This window comes from Mustela erminea, chromosome 5 (genome assembly GCF_009829155.1).
Source record: "Mustela erminea isolate mMusErm1 chromosome 5, mMusErm1.Pri, whole genome shotgun sequence".
Classification (NCBI taxonomy): domain Eukaryota; kingdom Metazoa; phylum Chordata; class Mammalia; order Carnivora; family Mustelidae; genus Mustela; species Mustela erminea.
The window spans coordinates 4801231-4819469 of NC_045618.1; the positions used below are offsets into that span (position 1 = coordinate 4801231).

At 46.7% G+C, this 18239-nt stretch overlaps 1 protein-coding gene across 2 annotated transcripts in view; it reads left to right on the plus strand.

The window, feature by feature from the left end:
- Positions 1 to 18239, plus strand: part of IQGAP1 (IQ motif containing GTPase activating protein 1) — a 101318-nt gene that overhangs the window by 68628 nt on the left and 14451 nt on the right. For both annotated transcript variants that reach the window (XM_032342036.1, XM_032342037.1), the window contains 16 exons: positions 130 to 297; positions 1265 to 1407; positions 6039 to 6209; positions 6904 to 6987; positions 7084 to 7155; positions 7248 to 7317; positions 7696 to 7904; positions 8756 to 8911; positions 9150 to 9313; positions 10250 to 10474; positions 13808 to 13948; positions 14043 to 14127; positions 15138 to 15370; positions 15962 to 16094; positions 17298 to 17400; positions 17924 to 18059. In XM_032342036.1, coding sequence (XP_032197927.1) covers positions 130 to 297; positions 1265 to 1407; positions 6039 to 6209; positions 6904 to 6987; positions 7084 to 7155; positions 7248 to 7317; positions 7696 to 7904; positions 8756 to 8911; positions 9150 to 9313; positions 10250 to 10474; positions 13808 to 13948; positions 14043 to 14127; positions 15138 to 15370; positions 15962 to 16094; positions 17298 to 17400; positions 17924 to 18059 — 2293 coding nt within the window. The remainder of the gene's footprint in view (positions 1 to 129; positions 298 to 1264; positions 1408 to 6038; positions 6210 to 6903; positions 6988 to 7083; positions 7156 to 7247; positions 7318 to 7695; positions 7905 to 8755; positions 8912 to 9149; positions 9314 to 10249; positions 10475 to 13807; positions 13949 to 14042; positions 14128 to 15137; positions 15371 to 15961; positions 16095 to 17297; positions 17401 to 17923; positions 18060 to 18239) is intronic.

The following is an 18239-nucleotide window of genomic DNA, read 5'->3' on the forward strand; positions in this document are numbered from 1 at the left end:
AGCGTTCAGCTTGGCAGAGAGATGGGGTGTGGGCAGGGGCCGTTTGCCAGGAGGCGGACAGTGGGTGAAGTAGTGTGTGACTTTAGACACTTCCTAAACTGTTCTGGTGACGATTCTCTTCCGGGATAGTTGCCCTAGGAATCTATGCCATTAATGAGGCAGTGGACGGTGGTGATGTTGGCAAGACACTGAGTGCCCTTCGTTCCCCTGATGTCGGCTTGTATGGAGTCATCCCCGAATGTGGTGAGACTTACCAAAGTGACCTTGCTGAGGCCAAGAAGAAGAAACTGGCAGCAGGTGAGTTTTGGGGACATAAATATATGCCCTGAAAGGAAAAGCTTGACTCTAGGGGTATGGGGGGTAGAGGCAGCTGTAGGGAAATATACTTTAGTATAGAGGCACAGTATTTAGGCTTATTTTAGAGCTCCTAAAGAGATAATATCCCTATTTAAAAAATATATGTATATATATTCCCACCTCCCCACCCCCTTTGAGAGCAGCTGTGTTAAAAAGGTCAATTTTCTGAAAAAGCAAGAAGGATCCAAGTATTTGACAATTTATCTTTAATAGGGCAACATTTCATAGGGCAATCAGAGTTCTGATCACCTAAGTCTATAAAGAGTTAAAAGTCGTTTATCTGCAGAAAGAGGGGAATAAAGATAAGATTTTTCATCCTGTTGCATGGCCTTTTTGTTTATTTTTTTTAAAGATTTTTTATTTATTTATTTGTCAGAGAGAGAGAGAGTGAGAGCGAGCACAGGCAGACAGAGTGGAAGGCAGAGGCAGAGGGAGAAGCAGGCTCCCTGCGGAGCAAGGAGCCCGATGTGGGACTCGATCCCAGGACTCTGGTATCATGACCTGAGCCGAAGGCAGCTGCTTAACCAACTGAGCCACCCAGGCATCCCGGCCTTTTTGTTTATTAACTGGAGAGACCGAATGGTTGCAGATCTTTTTATTGGAATGGTTTTCTGACATGGAAGGTCTTAGATGCTGATTTGGAAGAAACAAAGTTAGTCAAGGTCAGATCCACAATTGGACTTCATATTCTCTTTTTATAACATAAAAATGACTGAGCTAAATGAGACACCACAAAACTGTGATTTAGAGGGACTTAGGATGCCCCTTACTCTTATGGATGCGAGGTACAGGGTTTGGAATGGTTCTGTTTGGACTGTTACCCGGGCTAGAATAATCCTGCAGTGTTGGATGCATGAGTGTGGGATGTGGCTCCGGGTCTCTTTATCCACCCTTTATTTTCTGTCAGGAGATAATAACAGCAAGTGGGTAAAGCACTGGGTGAAAGGTGGATACTACTACTACCACAACCTGGAGACCCAGGAAGGGGGATGGGAGGAGCCCCCAGACTTCGTGCAGAATTCAATGCAGCTTTCTCGGGAGGAGATCCAGGTAGGTCCCATTTCCTCACAAAGAGAAAAAGCTGAGAGAACGTGTTCTAGAGCCAATACTAGTGAGGAGGACAGGGCCTGTGCTTAGAAGCCTTGGACTAAAATTAAGGCTATATAATGAACTGTGTGAGCTCGTTTTTTCCTAGTGGTTGAGGAGATGACTAAGTACGTAAATTAGTAAGGCATCTGAGCTATAGAATGAAGTTTGGTAAATTATGTGCTCACTAAAGTAAAGTTGGATGATCAGGAAAAAAGAAAAATGAAAAGTTGCTTGAACTGCTTGTTAAATGCAGTGACTATTAATCTCTGATTTACCTTTCCAGTCTTTTCTGACTGTCCCACAAACTCCAGGCTGTGCTGTTTTATTTTTATTTTATTTTATTTTTTTAAGATTTTATTTATTTATTTGACAGAGATCACAAGTAGGCAGACAAAGAGGAGGAAAGAGGCTCCCTGCTCAGTAGAGAGCCCGATGTGGGGCTCGATCCCAGGACCCTGGGATCATGACCTGAGCCGAAGGCAGAGCCTTTAACCCACTGAGCCACCCAGGTGCCCCCAGACTGTGCTGTTTTAAAATGTAATCTGCACTTTCAGATAAGCTCAGTGTTTTTATAGCCGCTTTTTAAAAAAATTAAAAAAAATTTTTTTTTAATAAACATATAATGTCTTTTTATCCCCAGGGGTACAGGTCTGTGAATCGCCAGGTTTACACATTTCATAGCACTCATCATAGCACATACCTTCCCCAATGTCCATATCCCCACCACCCTCTCCCGTCCCTCCTCCCCCCAGCAACCCTCAGTCTGTTTTTTGAGATTGAGTCTTTTATGGTTTGTCTCCCTCCCAATCCCATCTTCTTTCATTTTTTCTTTTCCTACCCCCCACCGCCCCCACATTGCATCTCCACTTCCTCATATCAGGGAGATCATATGATAGTTGTCTTTCTCTGATTGGCTTATTTTGCTAAGCATAGTACCCTCTAGTTCCATGCATGTCGTCACAAATGGCAAGATTTTCATTTCTTTTGATGGCTGCATAGTATTCCATTGTGTATATATACCACATCTTCTTTATCCATTCATCTGTTGATGGACATCTAGGTTCTTTCCATAGTTTGGCTATTGTGGACATTGCTGTATAGCTGCTTTTAAAGTGCTTTTCCCCCATCTTCTGTGTGTTTGCTTATGCTGGTCATTCTTACTGGTTGCTCATGGATTCAGTGGTTACTCCCACCTCCATGAGTGTAGCAGGCTCTCGTCTAAGCAGTAGGGCTGCAGTCGTGGACAACACTAATCCCCACTGTCATGAGGTGTCCCTTCCCTGCCATGTATATCTGTCAAACTTCTACCTATCTCAAGTGTCACCTCCTCAATGATTTTTTTTTTAAGTTTATTAAGTAATCTCTATACCCCATGTGGGGTTCGAACTCATGATCCCGAGATCAGGAGGTGCACACTCTTCCCACTGAGCCAGACAGGCTTCCCTCTTCAATGAATCTTTTAAAAATTCCCTTCCCTTTCCCCCTCCAACTTCATTTGAAGCCTCCCACCCAAGAACTTAATAGTAATTCAGAATTGAACCAACTTGGATTTGAATTTTAGTCATGTCTGTACTTGTTTCATGCCCACTTCTGGTTTTTAAAGTGAGCCTCTAAGTTTGCAGGGTTTGTGTCCTTGATGGGCTGTTGTGCACTTTTAACATTACTTGGTCCTGGGTTCATGTGCATTAAACCAGAGTTGTCTTATAACATTAAAAGAGAGGAAAAGGTATGGAGGGGAGATGTTCAGGGAGCTCCCCTAGGTCATAGTTAGAAATGTTAATTTTATTTTAGTTCATTTTTTAAGTAATCTCTATGCATACCGTGGGGGGGCTCAAATTTATGACCTTGAGATATTGTCAGGTGCCCTGCGGACTGAAATTCCTAGAAGGAGAGGACAGTACAGGCCATCTGCTTCTGTTGGGCAGCACTTCCCAAATCCTGGGAAGAAAAACTGCGGTGCCCACATGTGCAGAAAGTGAGATAGTCCCCTTATTCAGAACACCTAGCAGAGGGATGCGTTTCTGCCTCGGGCTTGAAGTTCTCTTCTCACCTTCTTGGTCAGTGTTGCACCTTCTTTGCTGATGATTTCACCATGAGGAAATTTAAGGAAAGCGCTCAAACTCTGTGATGGGATGTAAAGATGTGTCAGTCTCTGGGTTCCTGTTCTTCCCAGAGTGATGGTGAAGATAGCACGGGACTGAGGTCCTGCAGTGAGAGGCAAACAAAAACAGATGCTCGAAAACAGTGATGTAGAGGGAATGTAGAGGAAGCAGTTAATTTTGTTCTGGAGAAAGATGGCACAGATCATATTTTAGCAGGCATGGAGAAGGGGAAGGGACTTTGTGGGGAAAGAGACTGGGGGAGCATGGGCCATTTACGGGGAGACGAGCAGTCCTGGGCCTGTTTACTGGCATGTGAGGAAAGGCCTTGGTGAGTTTCCAGGGCCTGACATACCCCAGTAAGGAACCAGGCCACCTCTTCTAACAGTGATTTTTAACTTTGAGTCGCACACCCCTTCAATTATCTCATTAACTTCCACAGAGATGCTCCTACTTAATGTTTTGCATATAGACCTAATAGAATTTTAAACAGGGGAGGGATGTTCCTTCACTTTGGTGCAGGCACTAACCTCCTTAAAAAAAATAGTGGCCCTCAAATTGAATTCTCCCACTTTCCACTTCTGCCCTTTGAGTCAGTTTGGATCTTCATGGAATCCTTAGTCATTTTCTTCTCCAAACCTTATCGTTCATATTGTCTCTGATTTTATTCTCCCAGTTCCTCAACCACCTTGTGCTCCTTGTCTTCTCATAGTTCCAGTTATTCTCATAGGGAACCTGGATCTGTGCTTTTCTGAATTGTCTGTGGGTATGAGATGAGGCCTAAGAATCTGCATTTCTGACCGGCTCCCCCTTCCCGACGCTGATGCGGTTGGCCCCAGGGTACATTTCTGATAGTAGCCTACATATGTAGGCATGCTGCCTTCATTGTAGGAAAAAAAAGGACAAATATTTTTAAAATCCTGTGGAATTTTCCTGATGTGGCCTTGCCTACAGATTTGTCATGTGTTTCTTCATGCTGAATGCCTTGAAAGTTAGTCTGGCCCCTCACTAATTCATCCCCCATTACCATTCACTTCTTAGCTCACAGCAGTGTGGTTTCCCGTCCTGCTTTTACCTTGCTAGAACTCTTGCTTTAGAACTTACGGATAGCCTTTTAACTGCCAGGTTCACTTAGGAGATCTCCTCCTATTTGACCTCTCACTGTGTTTTCTTCCTTAAACTTGTGGCTCTTTTGGCCTCTTTAGTGTGCTTCTCTTCTGGTTTTCCCACTTTCCAGGGCTCCTTCTTAATCCGCCTTCTCTCCCCCCACTGAATCACGACAGGATGCCCCCGGCCTCCTTCCCTTCTGCTTGATCATCTCTGGGGCCTCATTCAGGTCCGTGGCTCTAGCTCTCCCTTTGGCGCTTATGAACCCCCAAATCTTGTACCTCTGGACTTCAGATCTCCTAACTGCCAGGTCTGCCTTTCCATTTGCAGTCTAGATGTCCAGCAGGCATCTCAAACACAGTCTCAGAAAAACAGGCCCCAATAGTATGTAAAGGTGTAATTTTTTTCTCCCATTAAGTAATTCTGGAGTCTGGCAGTCCAGTGAAGGTGTCGTGACTCCATAGCCGTCTGTTCCCAGGATCCATCTGTCTCTCTGCTCTGCCATTCTTAGCACGTGTTTCTACTCTCAAGGTCACCTTGTCATTCAGAATAACCTCTTGGAGTATCAGCCATCCAGTTACCAGTTCAGGCAGGAAATCGGAGGAAGGGAAGGAGAGCAGATAAGGCAGGATGTCCCCTATCTGTCTCTCTTCGGGAGCCTTCCCTGAGGTCTCCCCAGACAACTGCGTACACTGCATGGGCTGCTTCCACCCCCAGCTCATGGAGTCTTTTCCTTGCACATGTTGGTGGCCAGAAAACGATACCAGGACTCTGATACCAAGGAAAAGGGGAACGTGGATATGAGGGGGGTAACCAGATGTTCCCACTGTCCTCGCGGCTGCCGCCCCTGCTCAGCCCCGGGTCACCCCTCACTTGGATTACAGTAACAGCGTTCTGATTCACCACTGCCGGCTGCTCTGATAACAGTGCTGCTTCTCTTAAAATCAGTCTCCTGGCTCCATTCCTCTCGGAAGGCGTGCCGGTTCTCCGGTGCCTGTGGTCCCAATCCACACACTCTGGGCTACTTTGAAGGCCATTTGCAGTCCTGCCATTTCCCTGTGGTGTCGTTCCTCGATTGTGGCATTCTAGGGGCTCCTGGGTTATACCTGCCATCCCATTCTCTTGTCAGCAAGCATGCTTCTGGCAGGCAGGGTTGGGTTGGTGAGTGTGTAAAGGTCACATGTGTGTTTGTAACTTTTTTTTTTTTTTTGGATGTGAGAACAACTTGGCCCTGGGAAATAGCCCTGAAGTCTTCATTCCCACTGCTTCATTAGAGACGTGGGACAGACTTGGGCGTGAGGGTTGGTGTGTGTGCAGGGGAGGAGAGTGGTTAAAGTGTCCGTGCCCCCCATGTGTGTCCTCTAACGTGACCGGCTGCTTCTCCAGAGCTCCATCTCGGGGGTGACGGCTGCGTACAACCGAGAACAACTCTGGCTAGCCAACGAAGGCTTGATCACCAGGCTGCAGGCTCGCTGCCGTGGATACTTGGTTCGAAAAGAGTTCCGATCCAGGATGAACTTCCTGAAGAAACAAATCCCGGCCATCACCTGCATTCAGGTATCTCAGAGCCCATTCTGCAGACCACGTGGGGGCAGGGGCCTTCAGGAGCAGGGGTAAGAAGCACTAGCTCTTACGATCCAGTGGGAGTGGTTTTTGCCCTCTGACTTCTTCTTGGTCTCTCCCTTTTTTGATAAGTACTTCCTCTTTGTTATTGTTGTGATCAGAATGATCGGCATGGGCTGGAGGGTTTTCAGGGTGAGTAGTCTGGCCCAGACAGGGTTCTTCCTAGGTACCTCGTTGTCTTCCAACACTGCTCCTTTGTATCAGATCTGAATCTGGTCTGACAGCAGTGACAGGGTAGTGTGGTGTCACTGGAAGAATTCCAAGTTAGCAATCAGGTCCCCACCCTGCCAGATGGGGGTGAGCCCCTCTCAGTTTGCTTCCTCGTTTGCAAGTGGGGATACTAATACTTACCTTCCTCACCTGATTTGTTGTAAGGAGCCAATAAGAGAACCTGTGTGGGTGGCCTTGAAAGGCCTGAAGTGCTGTGCTAACATAGGGGAAGGGGGAGGTAACCCTGTGCTCCCCTGAGGGAGGGACAGCCCACGCCCTCATTCTCCTGTCACTGGGTATGGTTCTTTGGAAAGCTTCATTGTGAATTGCATTTGGGTAATTGACAAAGATGAGACTTTTTTTTAACTCCCTCTGATCCTTGGACAATAATATGTCTTCTCATATTTGATGGTTTCAGTCACAGTGGAGAGGATACAAGCAGAAGAAGGCATATCAAGATCGCTTAGCTTACCTGCGTGCCCACAAAGATGAAGTTGTAAAGGTACGGTAGTCCAGCAGCGTTTTTCAGCGCGGGACGTGAATGTGCTCTGTGTTGAGAAGGGGGACTGTTCTAATATCCAGGATCCCTTCTCCACAGATTCAGTCCCTGGCAAGGATGCACCAGGCTAGAAAGCGCTATAGAGATCGCCTGCAGTATTTCCGAGACCATGTAAGTACCCTTGAGGATGAGGACCAGTAGAATTAGTTTTGCTCTATTTTTGGTGAACAGATGAACAAAGGAATTTCTTCTTTGTTCCTTAGATAAATGACATTATCAAAATCCAGGCCTTTATTCGGGCAAACAAAGCTCGTGATGACTACAAGACTCTCAGTGAGTAACTGTGCTCGGCAGACAAGAGTTGAGGCAGTGGTTGAGAGCTACCAGGTTCTGGGTATTCTCCACGGATCTCTTTTCGGGTTCTGAAGGCAAGGCTTGGGAGCTGGGGTGCTGCTTTGTGATGTAAGTCCCTTTGCTAACCCATGGCTAGATGTCTTGATGCTTGCCGTCTTAACCTTTGTTATAATAACATAGCGATGGCATGACCGAGAAGGCTACACTTGCCAGTTGCCTTTGCATGTCTCAAAAATAAACAAGTATCTTATGTGTGTGTCGAGTTATTTTTTCAAGACAAGGCTGACGTTTCCCCAAGACTTAGAACTTCTTCTGGTAATTGCATTATGTGTCTGACACACGCTTTCTTTCTGTCAGTCAATGCTGAGGATCCTCCGATGATCGTGGTCCGAAAATTTGTCCACCTTCTTGACCAAAGTGACCAAGATTTTCAGGAGGAACTTGATCTGATGAAGATGCGGGAGGAGGTCATTACCCTCATTCGTTCTAACCAACAGCTGGAGAATGACCTCAATCTCATGGATATCAAAATTGGACTGCTCGTGAAAAATAAAATCACACTGCAGGTATGATCTGGCACCCGCAAAGACCTTGGGGCCCTTTGTCCTGCTTTTGGTTCCCTCTGTCTTACCTGTTCTAACTTGCAGGTAGGATGGAGGCTGGCTTTCTTCTCAGCTAATGCCTTCTTTAAAAATTACGTAAAAAACAAAATAATTCAGTAGCAAAATTTTAAATAGAGGAAAAGATACAAAAATCATCCCAGAATTCCACCCCCTCCACGGTCATTTTGTATCTTCCATTTTCGCTTACTGTTAGAGGATAAGATGCTTCACATGTGATCACTAGTTCTAAATACTGTTTTTAATGGCAGCACCTACCTGACATTTCATTGTTTTCAAGTTTTTATTACAAATAACATTGTAGTTAATGTCTTAGTGAACACATAGCTTTTGTGGTATTTAAGACTTTGTTTTTAATATAGATTCCCAGAAGTTGATTTTCTGAGTCTATGGACATTTTTGTGGTGCAGGTTCTTTTTTTTTAAAGATGATATTTATTCAGTTGAGAGAGAGACAGAGACAGAGAAGGCACAAGCAGGGGGAGAGACAGAGGGAGAAGCAGGCTTCCCACTGAGCTGGGGGCCTGATGCGGAACTCGATCCCAGGACTTTGGGATCGTGACCTGAGCCGAAGGCAAATGCTTAACCATCTGAGCCACCCAGGAGCCCCTGCTGCAAGTTCTTAAGAGGGAGCTGGAAGTAGGAGATTTGATGGGTGTGCTGAAAATAGGCTACAGTGTAGAGATTCTAAAACAGTTAATGGGATCTGCAAGTTTTTTGGTGTTCCAAGGCCTTTCCCGCAGTGCCCAGTTTCATCTTTCAAAGCTTTTTGATTTATGTGTATGTTTTCATTTCCAGGATGTGGTTTCCCACAGTAAAAAACTTACCAAGAAGAATAAGGAGCAGTTGTCTGATATGATGATGCTAAATAAGCAGAAGGGAGGGCTCAAGGCTTTAAGCAAGGAGAAGAGAGAGAAGCTGGAGGCTTACCAACACCTCTTTTATTTATTGCAGGTGAGTGGTTCCTGGAGCCGCTCTTATAAGGCTTAACCTGCTTCCTTTCCCACAAGAAGACCTTAGCTAACACGCATCTCTGTGAGAGCATTTCTGGCTTCCCCTGAGGGGTGCAAAGGGATGTCTACTTTTCTTGATTACTTCCACACATCCTGAGGCTTCAAGTTCAACAGAGTGTGAATATCCATGCCAGTCCTTATATTACCTAGAAATTATGTATCCCTTGGTTTTATTTCAGACGAACCCCACCTATTTGGCAAAGCTGATTTTTCAGATGCCCCAGAACAAATCCACCAAATTCATGGACTCTGTAATCTTCACCCTGTACAACTACGCGTCCAACCAGCGAGAGGAGTACCTGCTCCTACGGCTCTTCAAGACGGCACTCCAGGAGGAGATCAAGTACGAGCAGATGGCTGCTGGGCCGGGACCCCGTCACACTCACTCACAGTTTGAGATTCAGGCCTGCCCGTCCTCTGCTTGACCTCAGTTAACACTATGATCTAGGTGAAACACTGACTCGATAGAAGCTTCCAGTTTTTAAATCACAAGTACAAAGTGTTGCTGCTTCAAGGAAGTGGTAGAGTTAGAGATTCACTGAAGTGATTTTAGGAAGATTCTATATTAAGATAACGATTTTTTAAAAAGCAGATACGGGGACGCCTGGGTGGCTCAGTTGGTTAAGCAGCTGCCTTCAGCTCAGGTCATGATCCCAGCGTCCTGGGATCGAGTCCCACATCGGGCTCCTTGCTTGGCAGGGAGCCTGCTTCTCCCTCTGCCTCTGCCTGCCACTCTGCCTGTGCTCACTCTCGCTCCTCTCTCTCTGACAAATAAATAAATAAAATCTTTAAAAAAAATAAAAATAAAAAAAAAATAAAAAGCAGATACGAACATGAAAATGACACATTTTTAAATTTTTTTAAAATTTTATTTATTTATTTGACACAGAGAGAGATTACAAGTAGGCAGAGAGAGAGGGAGAAGCAGGCTCCGCTGAGCAGAGAGCCCGATACAGGGCCCGATCCCAGGAGCCTGGGATCATGACCTGAGCCGAAGGCAGAGGCTTTAACCCACTGAGCCACCCAAGCACCCGAAGATGCCACATTTTTATCTTAGTAAAGGTCCCATTCATGTTCCCGTGATTGAGTTTGCAAACAGCAGGGGGGTCCTGGGTTCAGGTCAGTGTCAGGCAGTGTTTCTAGACAAAGAGCACATACCTCCTTCCTTCCAGTGGTTTCTCTTTCCAGGGGATGGGGCCTTCTTTGAGTAGATGTTCTGTCTGTACGTTGATAGACTCCATGATTAGTTTAATTTGAATTTGTGTCTGATGTTTTGTAGGTCAAAAGTAGATCAGATTCAAGAGATCGTGACAGGAAATCCTACAGTCATTAAGATGGTTGTGAGTTTTAACCGAGGCGCACGGGGCCAGAATGCCCTGAGACAAATCCTGGCCCCCGTCGTGAAGGAGATTATGGATGACAAGTCTCTTAACATCAAAACTGACCCTGTGGATATATACAAGTCTTGGGTTAATCAGATGGAGTCTCAGACGGGAGAGGCAAGGTAAGGCAACTGCAACACCTTTTTGGTATTTTTGTTATTTTCTTTTTTAAGCATTTAACCTTTGATTTATAAAGTAATACTTGTTCAGATAGTTTTTCCTTAGAAGCCTCCTCTTTACATTGTTGACCTGGTGATTTATCCCTGCACAATTTATTTATTATCCACAAATATTTATTGAGTGCTTGCCGCGTGCCAGGCTCTGTGTAGGGCATATGTACAGTACAAATGGAACAGACAAGCCCTCTGCTCTCTGTTCATGGTTTCTTGCATGGGAGAGACAGGCACCTGAACATGAAATGACGGATTGAGAGTTTTATGATGTCTTGCCTCGGGAACTATAATGGGGAGTACAGGACGGAAGTAACTTAGGTCTAGTGGTTAGGGAAGGCGTCTCTGAGAAGGTGGAATTTCACATAACTGCGGCCTGAAGGTTAATAAGATGGGGCCGGTCTTGCTGAGAGCCAGGTGTAGGCGCTTCATGTCTGAGCGCTCTGAGGTAGAACGTGCTTGGGGGTCCCGGACCTGAAGGACACTGGCATCTTTGGAGATGCAGTTGGACGGGAAGACTTAGGTGCGTGAGATCAGCATGTTTTGTTAAAGGGGAGGAGATGGTGTGGGGCGGCCCTGGAACTCTGGGGGCAGGTTGGACTGACATAACTCAGGATTTCTGGGCCAGGGCAGCCGTTTAACCACCAGCATTAACACATCTAGAGAAAGGTGTGTCAGTAGAGTGTGTGATGCTGGGAAATTACAGTTCCTAGAGCCAGCATGTGTCTGGTTTTCTCCAGCTTGAGTGGGAGCGGAGAGGCTGAGCAGCTTGGTTCAGGTGCTTTTGGTTTTTCCTGGCAGTCATGGAGTAGGTCGAGGTCAAGGTTGTGCGTGAAGTTCCCTGGAGCTGAGCAGGGTTGGCTCTTCGTATTGTCACTACTTAGAGCGTCCTCTGTGGGCCAGTAGCTGAAAATCCTGGGTGCCTCAGCACATGTGGAGTTCAGCTGGTGTTTCTCATAACCACGATTTCTCAGGGAAGGAAGCAAGGCGCTGACTCCATCCTGGCTCGGGCTCCTTCCCGTCCCAGATGGAGTCGTGGACTGGCACAAGCTCCCGCTCTGAGCTCTGCTGCCCAGTGTCATGCTGTCCAGGTGCCTGGCCCCCAGGCAAAGGGGGAGGCGCACTCTGGATTGAGGACTGACACTCTGCTGACTCTGAGAAAGGCCTTATCCTCTCTGGATCATTGGGCACCTATCTGTTCTCAGTAACGTGTGTCTGTCACCAGGAGGCGGGTCATTGCTGGGTGTGGTGAAAAGGGCATTTGTGTTTTGCCCTGAAACCTGAGGCTCAGATCTGGGACTGTGGTTGACAGATGCCGTGCCAGACTGAGAAGTTTTGCCTGCAACCCAGGGTGTCCCTGCCCGACAGGACACTGGTTCAAGGGTGCGGAGTTACCCTTTCTCATGGTCCATGAGTCAGGCCGTTTCAGATCAAAGTTCTGGTAGGCATGCCAGGGTTGTCCCCCCCCCCCCCCGCCCCGTGAGCGCCTGTCACAAACTGGTGTCTTACTTTGTTATATTTTTCATAAAATGGAAATTGATTTCAATACATTTTTTGCCAGTGATAACTGGGAGGTGTAACAGTGCAGTGGGAGCTGATCCTGCCTGTGGGCGTCGCGGATCCCTGAGCTTCAGACGCTAGACACAGGGACTGGGACCTGGTCCCCTCTTGGGAATGTTTGCCTCTAAAATCTGAGAAATGTAACGTTCTGTTCTCTGACTTCACTCATTGTGCTGAGCACTTTCATTCCCTTTTCTCATTACTATTTTTTACCAAATGTCAGTTACACATAAAGTTAAACATTTTGTTGATATAAAATGTACAGAACACATAACTTACAAAATAACAAAACATATGCTACTCTTACAAATTCCACATAGACAGTTTCAAACAGAATGCTTTTACTGATTTTCGCTGAAGTCTGGTGTTGGTAGTCTGCTTAGTTGTAATTCAGACATAACATGACAAATGCCATTGTATCCCTATCTGCTTGTATCTGTTTGCTTCTGCTCCTGTGACAAATTGCTACAAACTTGGTGGTTTACACTAACAAATTTACTCTCTTAGTTGTGGAGACCAGAAATCCGAAATCAGTATCAATGGGCCAAAAGCAAGGTGTTGGCAGGGCCAGGCTCCCCTGGAGGCTCTAGTGGGAAATCCGTTCCTTGCCTCCAGTTTCCCTGGGGGCTGTTGGCATCCTTGATTCGTGGCTGGATCACTGTAGTCACGTCACCCTCTCCTCCCTGTCTGTCAAATCTCCCCCTGCCTTTGTCTCGTTAGGACACTTACGATTGGATTTTAGCCACCCAGATAATCCAGGATAATCGTTACTCCTTTTTGACCTCGTTGGTAGTACCAGAACCTTGATCCCAGCATTTCGTTCTTGTCTTTTAGCGCCTCCTATCCTTCCCAGTTAAGCCTAGCATGTCTACTATATTTTCTTGCCAGTTTCTTTAGACTCTCTCTGAGGGATCTTATCAGCTCCTCAGGCTTCAGTTTCTTTATGTAACTGTCACTTCCCTCACCAATACCCAGAGAGTCACCACATCCCACTGATTTTGTCCCCTTAGCATCTTAGATCTGTCCCCTTGGTCCCCACTGCTGCAACCATGCTCATGCCCTCATTATTTCTTAATCAGGCTGTGGCACTAACCCATCTTTCTCATCAGGGACTGTCCGTCTTTAATGAATTCTTCATGGGGAGCCACAGAAATCTTCCTCAGGCTCAGGTCTCCTGTCCTCTGGTGGCTCTCCCTGGCGTCCAGGGAAGTCCAGACCTCTCAGTGTTACCTACCAGGCCCTCCACAGCCCAGCCCCTCTTTACTTGACCACTTCATTTCTCCTCTTCCATTGCTCTGCATTTGAGCTTCCTTCCTGGAGGACAGTGTTTCTCCTTTTCCCCGAGTTCAGGTGTCTCTTCCGTTCCTCCCATCTGAGTGGCAGCCCCCTGCCCTGGGGCACCGGTTGGCTTATTGTACGGCGTAGTATGTTTACCAGTATCAGCGTGTCTCTCCGACCAGACTGTGAGAGACTCGGGAAGCTGTCGTGTCTTATGATAGCTTTTATCCCAAGGGCCTGTCACAGTGCCTGGCACGTAGTTCTAGGCACCCAGTGCACACCTGAAAAGCCCGAGCTCAGATTCCTGCCCCACGGTTGACCAGCTGTCTGAGCATCAGCACCTTAGCTGATCTCTCTGGGTCTTTCTGTTTCTGAAAGACACAGTCCTGCCTCGGGCTCTTCCTGGTTGTTACCTAACCCAGTTGGGGGTGATTTTTGCTTTCCCAGCAAACTGCCCTATGATGTGACCCCTGAGCAGGCTCTGGCTCATGAAGAGGTCAAGACACGGCTAGACAACTCCATCAGGAACATGCGGGCCGTGACAGACAAGTTCCTCTCGGCCATCATCAGCTCTGTGGACAAAATCCCGTGAGTGCCATGAGTCGGGAGTCCGGATAGAGCCCAGTGTGGGTGCCCTTCTGCCCCCGCCGGCCGCTCTCATGGAGTTTTGTCTGTCCCACAGCTATGGGATGCGCTTCATCGCCAAAGTGCTGAAGGACTCGTTGCATGAGAAGTTCCCTGACGCCGGTGAGGATGAGCTGCTGAAGGTAAGACCGGATGCTGGCCCGTCCTTGTCCTCCGGCAGACTGTTGAGGAGAGGCCCGACTGAGCCCTTCAGCTAGTGTGCAAGCATAGATTCCGACAATAGCTCCCCTTTGGTTGTGAGCTCTTGAAAGTGATCGTAAATCATAAATGATACCTCTCTTAGTCCCTGTGTAGCTCCTTTACTGTATGGCACACAGATGTCCAACAAGTAGAGGAGGAGGATTTTCCTATCTGAAGAGAAATTTCTTGGGTCCTATCTTTTTGCTGAAGAATTTCTCCCTCTGCTGGTGGTCGGGTGAATGGCATCAAGCGCCGTTTCTGCTAAGGCTGTTGCTGATAACTGTCTTTCTTACTCGGCTATGCTCCTTCCCTTTTTTTTCCCTCCCCTTAATCTGAACGCTTTTTTCTTCTCTCTCCTAGTTCTGTGCTTTCCTACAATGAGGCCTCGATTCTAGACTTTCTATTCAGGTGAATTAATTTTTTTTTTTTTTTTTTAATGAAACTCCTAGGGAAATGCTATGACTATCCTTAAATTCTTCTGTGGAGATGTGTGTCGAGTGACTTTAATTTCTGAGGCATGAACTTGTCCACCGTTGAAGTCTGCAGCATGAGGATGGTGGGGGTTGAACAGATGACACTATGCTAATTAGGTCATGCAGGCGGCGGCAGCCCGATTTGCTGCTGTGATAATGTGAACAGAGGATGCCCTAAAACACTCAGTGACAGACTTTAAGTCTGTCATCGTTACCTCCTAAAGCTGCTCTTTCCTTGTAGTGATATTCAGTTCTGTTCTCGTTCTCTTTTTCTCTATATCCAACCGAGGGATGTTTGGTCGTGAAAATTTCAGACCCTGAGAGGAAGTGTGTGCATGTATGCATGTGTGGGCGTGTGCATGGTATTTACTTTTCCCCACAGGACTGCATTTTCTGGTTTTCTTTGCTAGCAAAGTCATTTGTGGCTTGCTCAGTGGAGTGGTTTTTAACACCCATCTCTCTTTTCCGTCTGTTCGCAGATTATTGGTAACTTGCTTTACTATCGATACATGAATCCAGCCATTGTCGCTCCCGATGCCTTTGATATCATTGACCTGTCAGCCGGAGGCCAGCTCACCACGGACCAACGCCGAAATCTTGGCTCCATTGCCAAGATGCTCCAGCATGCAGCTTCCAATAAGATGTTTCTGGGAGATAATGCGCACCTGGGCATCATTAACGAGTATCTCTCCCAGTCCTACCAGAAATTCAGGTAGGGGGCAAGGAACAAGGTACTTGTGGGCGTGTTTCTATCTCTGAGTGTCGGGACAAAAATAGATACCACACTTGGCTTTCCCTGGACCCTGCTATGCTGCCGGATATATGTTTGATGTGCTCATAGTTTCTGGATGTGAAGAAGAGGCTTTTGAGCTGTTAAAATATATTCTAACAGAATAGCCCACACTTAGCATAAAAGCAGTGAACCCACATTGGGCAGGTGTTAATTTGTAATCAGAGAAGAACTGGAGAGTGCTTTCAGCATTTGCAAATTAAACATCCAGTTGTGAGTTCAGGACATTGTCTTAAAGATAAAGTTGGTTTGCCTAATGACTCCGGTGTTTGCAAATGGTCTTAAATTACGGGTGAGCAGTTCCTGTGGGTGGAATTAAAACTGGGTGGAGGGAGAAGTTATTAGAACCGCCACCCGGAGGCCAGGAAGAGCAACGAACATGTGCAGCTTCTCTGGAATTTTTGGACTGACGGTTTTCTCTTTGAACGCCTCACTCCAGAGGTTTGTGGGATGTCTTCTCTCCGGCTCTGCACACGTGTCACCTGGGGATCTGGCTCTCATGTTTATTTTCAGACGGTTTTTCCAAACTGCTTGTGATGTCCCAGAGCTTCAGGATAAATTTAATGTGGATGAATATTCTGATTTAGTGACCCTCACCAAACCAGTGATCTACATTTCTATTGGTGAAATCATCAACACCCACACTGTAAGTATTTTTTCTTTAATTACTTAACTTCCTTGTTCTGTCTTTGATTGCCTTCCCTGGGTGCTGCTTACCATCTCTGGAAAGCCGGATACCTCCCCTTCCTTGGTCTTGCTGACATCACATCTGCCTTGTTTCCCTTTGCGTATTAACAAGATTGCTCAGTGTCTCAAAGTGATCCAAGGCCCTCTGCATTGGAGTCACCTGGGCTGATGGTCACAAATGAAGTTCCTGGACCCCACGACAGGCCCACTGAAACAGAGTCGCCACGTGTGGGCTCCAGAGTCACCATTGTGAGCGCTGATCTATTTGTCGTGGCCCTCGGTGTTGATTTTTCAACATCTAAAATACCCACTTTTTCCTCTGTGGCCCTTAGAGTGATTTCCCTTGGGTGCTCTTTTTCCCCCCAATATTTTTGTAATTCATTCTTTTCTCACTTGGAGAAACAGAACAGGAAATGAGGAAATACATAAAAAGTAAAGCTTGGGTGGCTCAATCAGTTAAGTGTCTGCCTTCAGCTCAGGTCATGAACTCAGGGTCCTAGGATCGAGTCCCACACTGGGCTCCTTGCTCAGCAGGGAGCCTGCTTCTCCCTCTCCCTCTGCTGCTCTCCCTGCTTGTGCGCTCATGCACTCTCTCTCTCTCTCTCTGATAAATAAATAAATTAAATCTTAAAAAAAAAAAAAAGGTAAAGGAAATTTCAGGTACTATACTCTCTGAGGGTATCCCTTAGGACAATAGTATCTTAAAGGCTCTGCTTCAGTGTCCCCAAGATGAGGTCTTGGGTCCAGTGTACTTCTCTCTGACCTAAGAGATGCTATAAGTAGCACACATTAAGTACGAGTGTGCATGTGAATTTTTTGAATTTGTTGTAGGGTACATTATAACTTTGGATTTTGAAGTCTGTGGGGTTTGTCATTCTCCCCCATGTAGGGTCCACTTAAATCCCTCCTATCCACGAGGTAGAGACTGTACTGGTATTTCTTCTCCGTGCGTTATCCCCTAAGTCATCCAGCAGAGGCCAGCGTGATGCTTCATGTGTTATACGGTTGACTTGGCTTGATTTGTTGGGGATTGGCCCATCAGTTCTTTGAATGCAGGAGCTTGGTTATCAGACCCTTTTGTGCTGTCGGGCCTAATTGGTGGGGCTGAGGGCCGATGGGCAATGTGTCGCACATGGACTTGACTTCTGGGTGTTCCATGCAGCTCCTGTTGGATCATCAGGACGCCATTGCTCCGGAACACAACGATCCCATCCATGAGCTGCTGGACGACCTGGGCGAGGTGCCCACCATCGAGTCCCTGATAGGTAAAGTTCTGGCTTAACCACCCAGAAGGTGACAGGGAAGGTGCTGGAGGGAGGCTCGACTGCCACCTTCTCCGCTTCTGTGTCCCTCCAGCTCTGAGTGTGCCTGAGGGAAGACAACAGATGTGTCCCACCCCTGTCTCTGAGAAGCTGAGGTCCAGTGGAAGGGGGACTTTTACACATGGATATTATACACATAATCCTATAAGTAAATTAGAAGTCCTATAAAGGAAATGAACAGGATATCTTAGAGATTTGTCATATTACAATGACTGAAATGGCTTGTTAGCATTTATGAAATTGTTATTATGGATCCTTTGCTTTTGTCATTTGGCCTTTAGTTTCTTTATTTCTCAACAAGAAGGTGTCCTTGCCACAGCGGAGCTGCTGGCTTATTCGTGAATCTTCTTAGGCACCTTAGGCTGGCATTCCTATCTCCTTAGGCAAGCATTCGAGTATTAACATCTGTCCTCCAGGGTCTCCTCTCTTTGTTATGCTGATCCTCTCTCCTCTCCCCAAACTGCAGGAGAGAGCGCTGGCAATTTAAATGACCCCAATAAGGAGGCGCTGGCTAAGACAGAAGTGTCCCTCACGCTGACCAACAAGTTTGATGTGCCTGGCGACGAGAATGCGGAAATGGATGCTCGGACCATCCTGCTGAAGTGAGTGCTGGGAGTGTCGGGAGTGGGAAGAAGGAGGCAGACACAGCACAGTGATGCCTTGGCCTTGGCGGACACGTCCACTTGTTCATCCCTGAAACCATCACCGCGACCTTTTAAGCCTGTCATGATTCCGGCTGCACTTATCTATTATACTCGGCGCAGGGCTTACCTGCCTCAGTT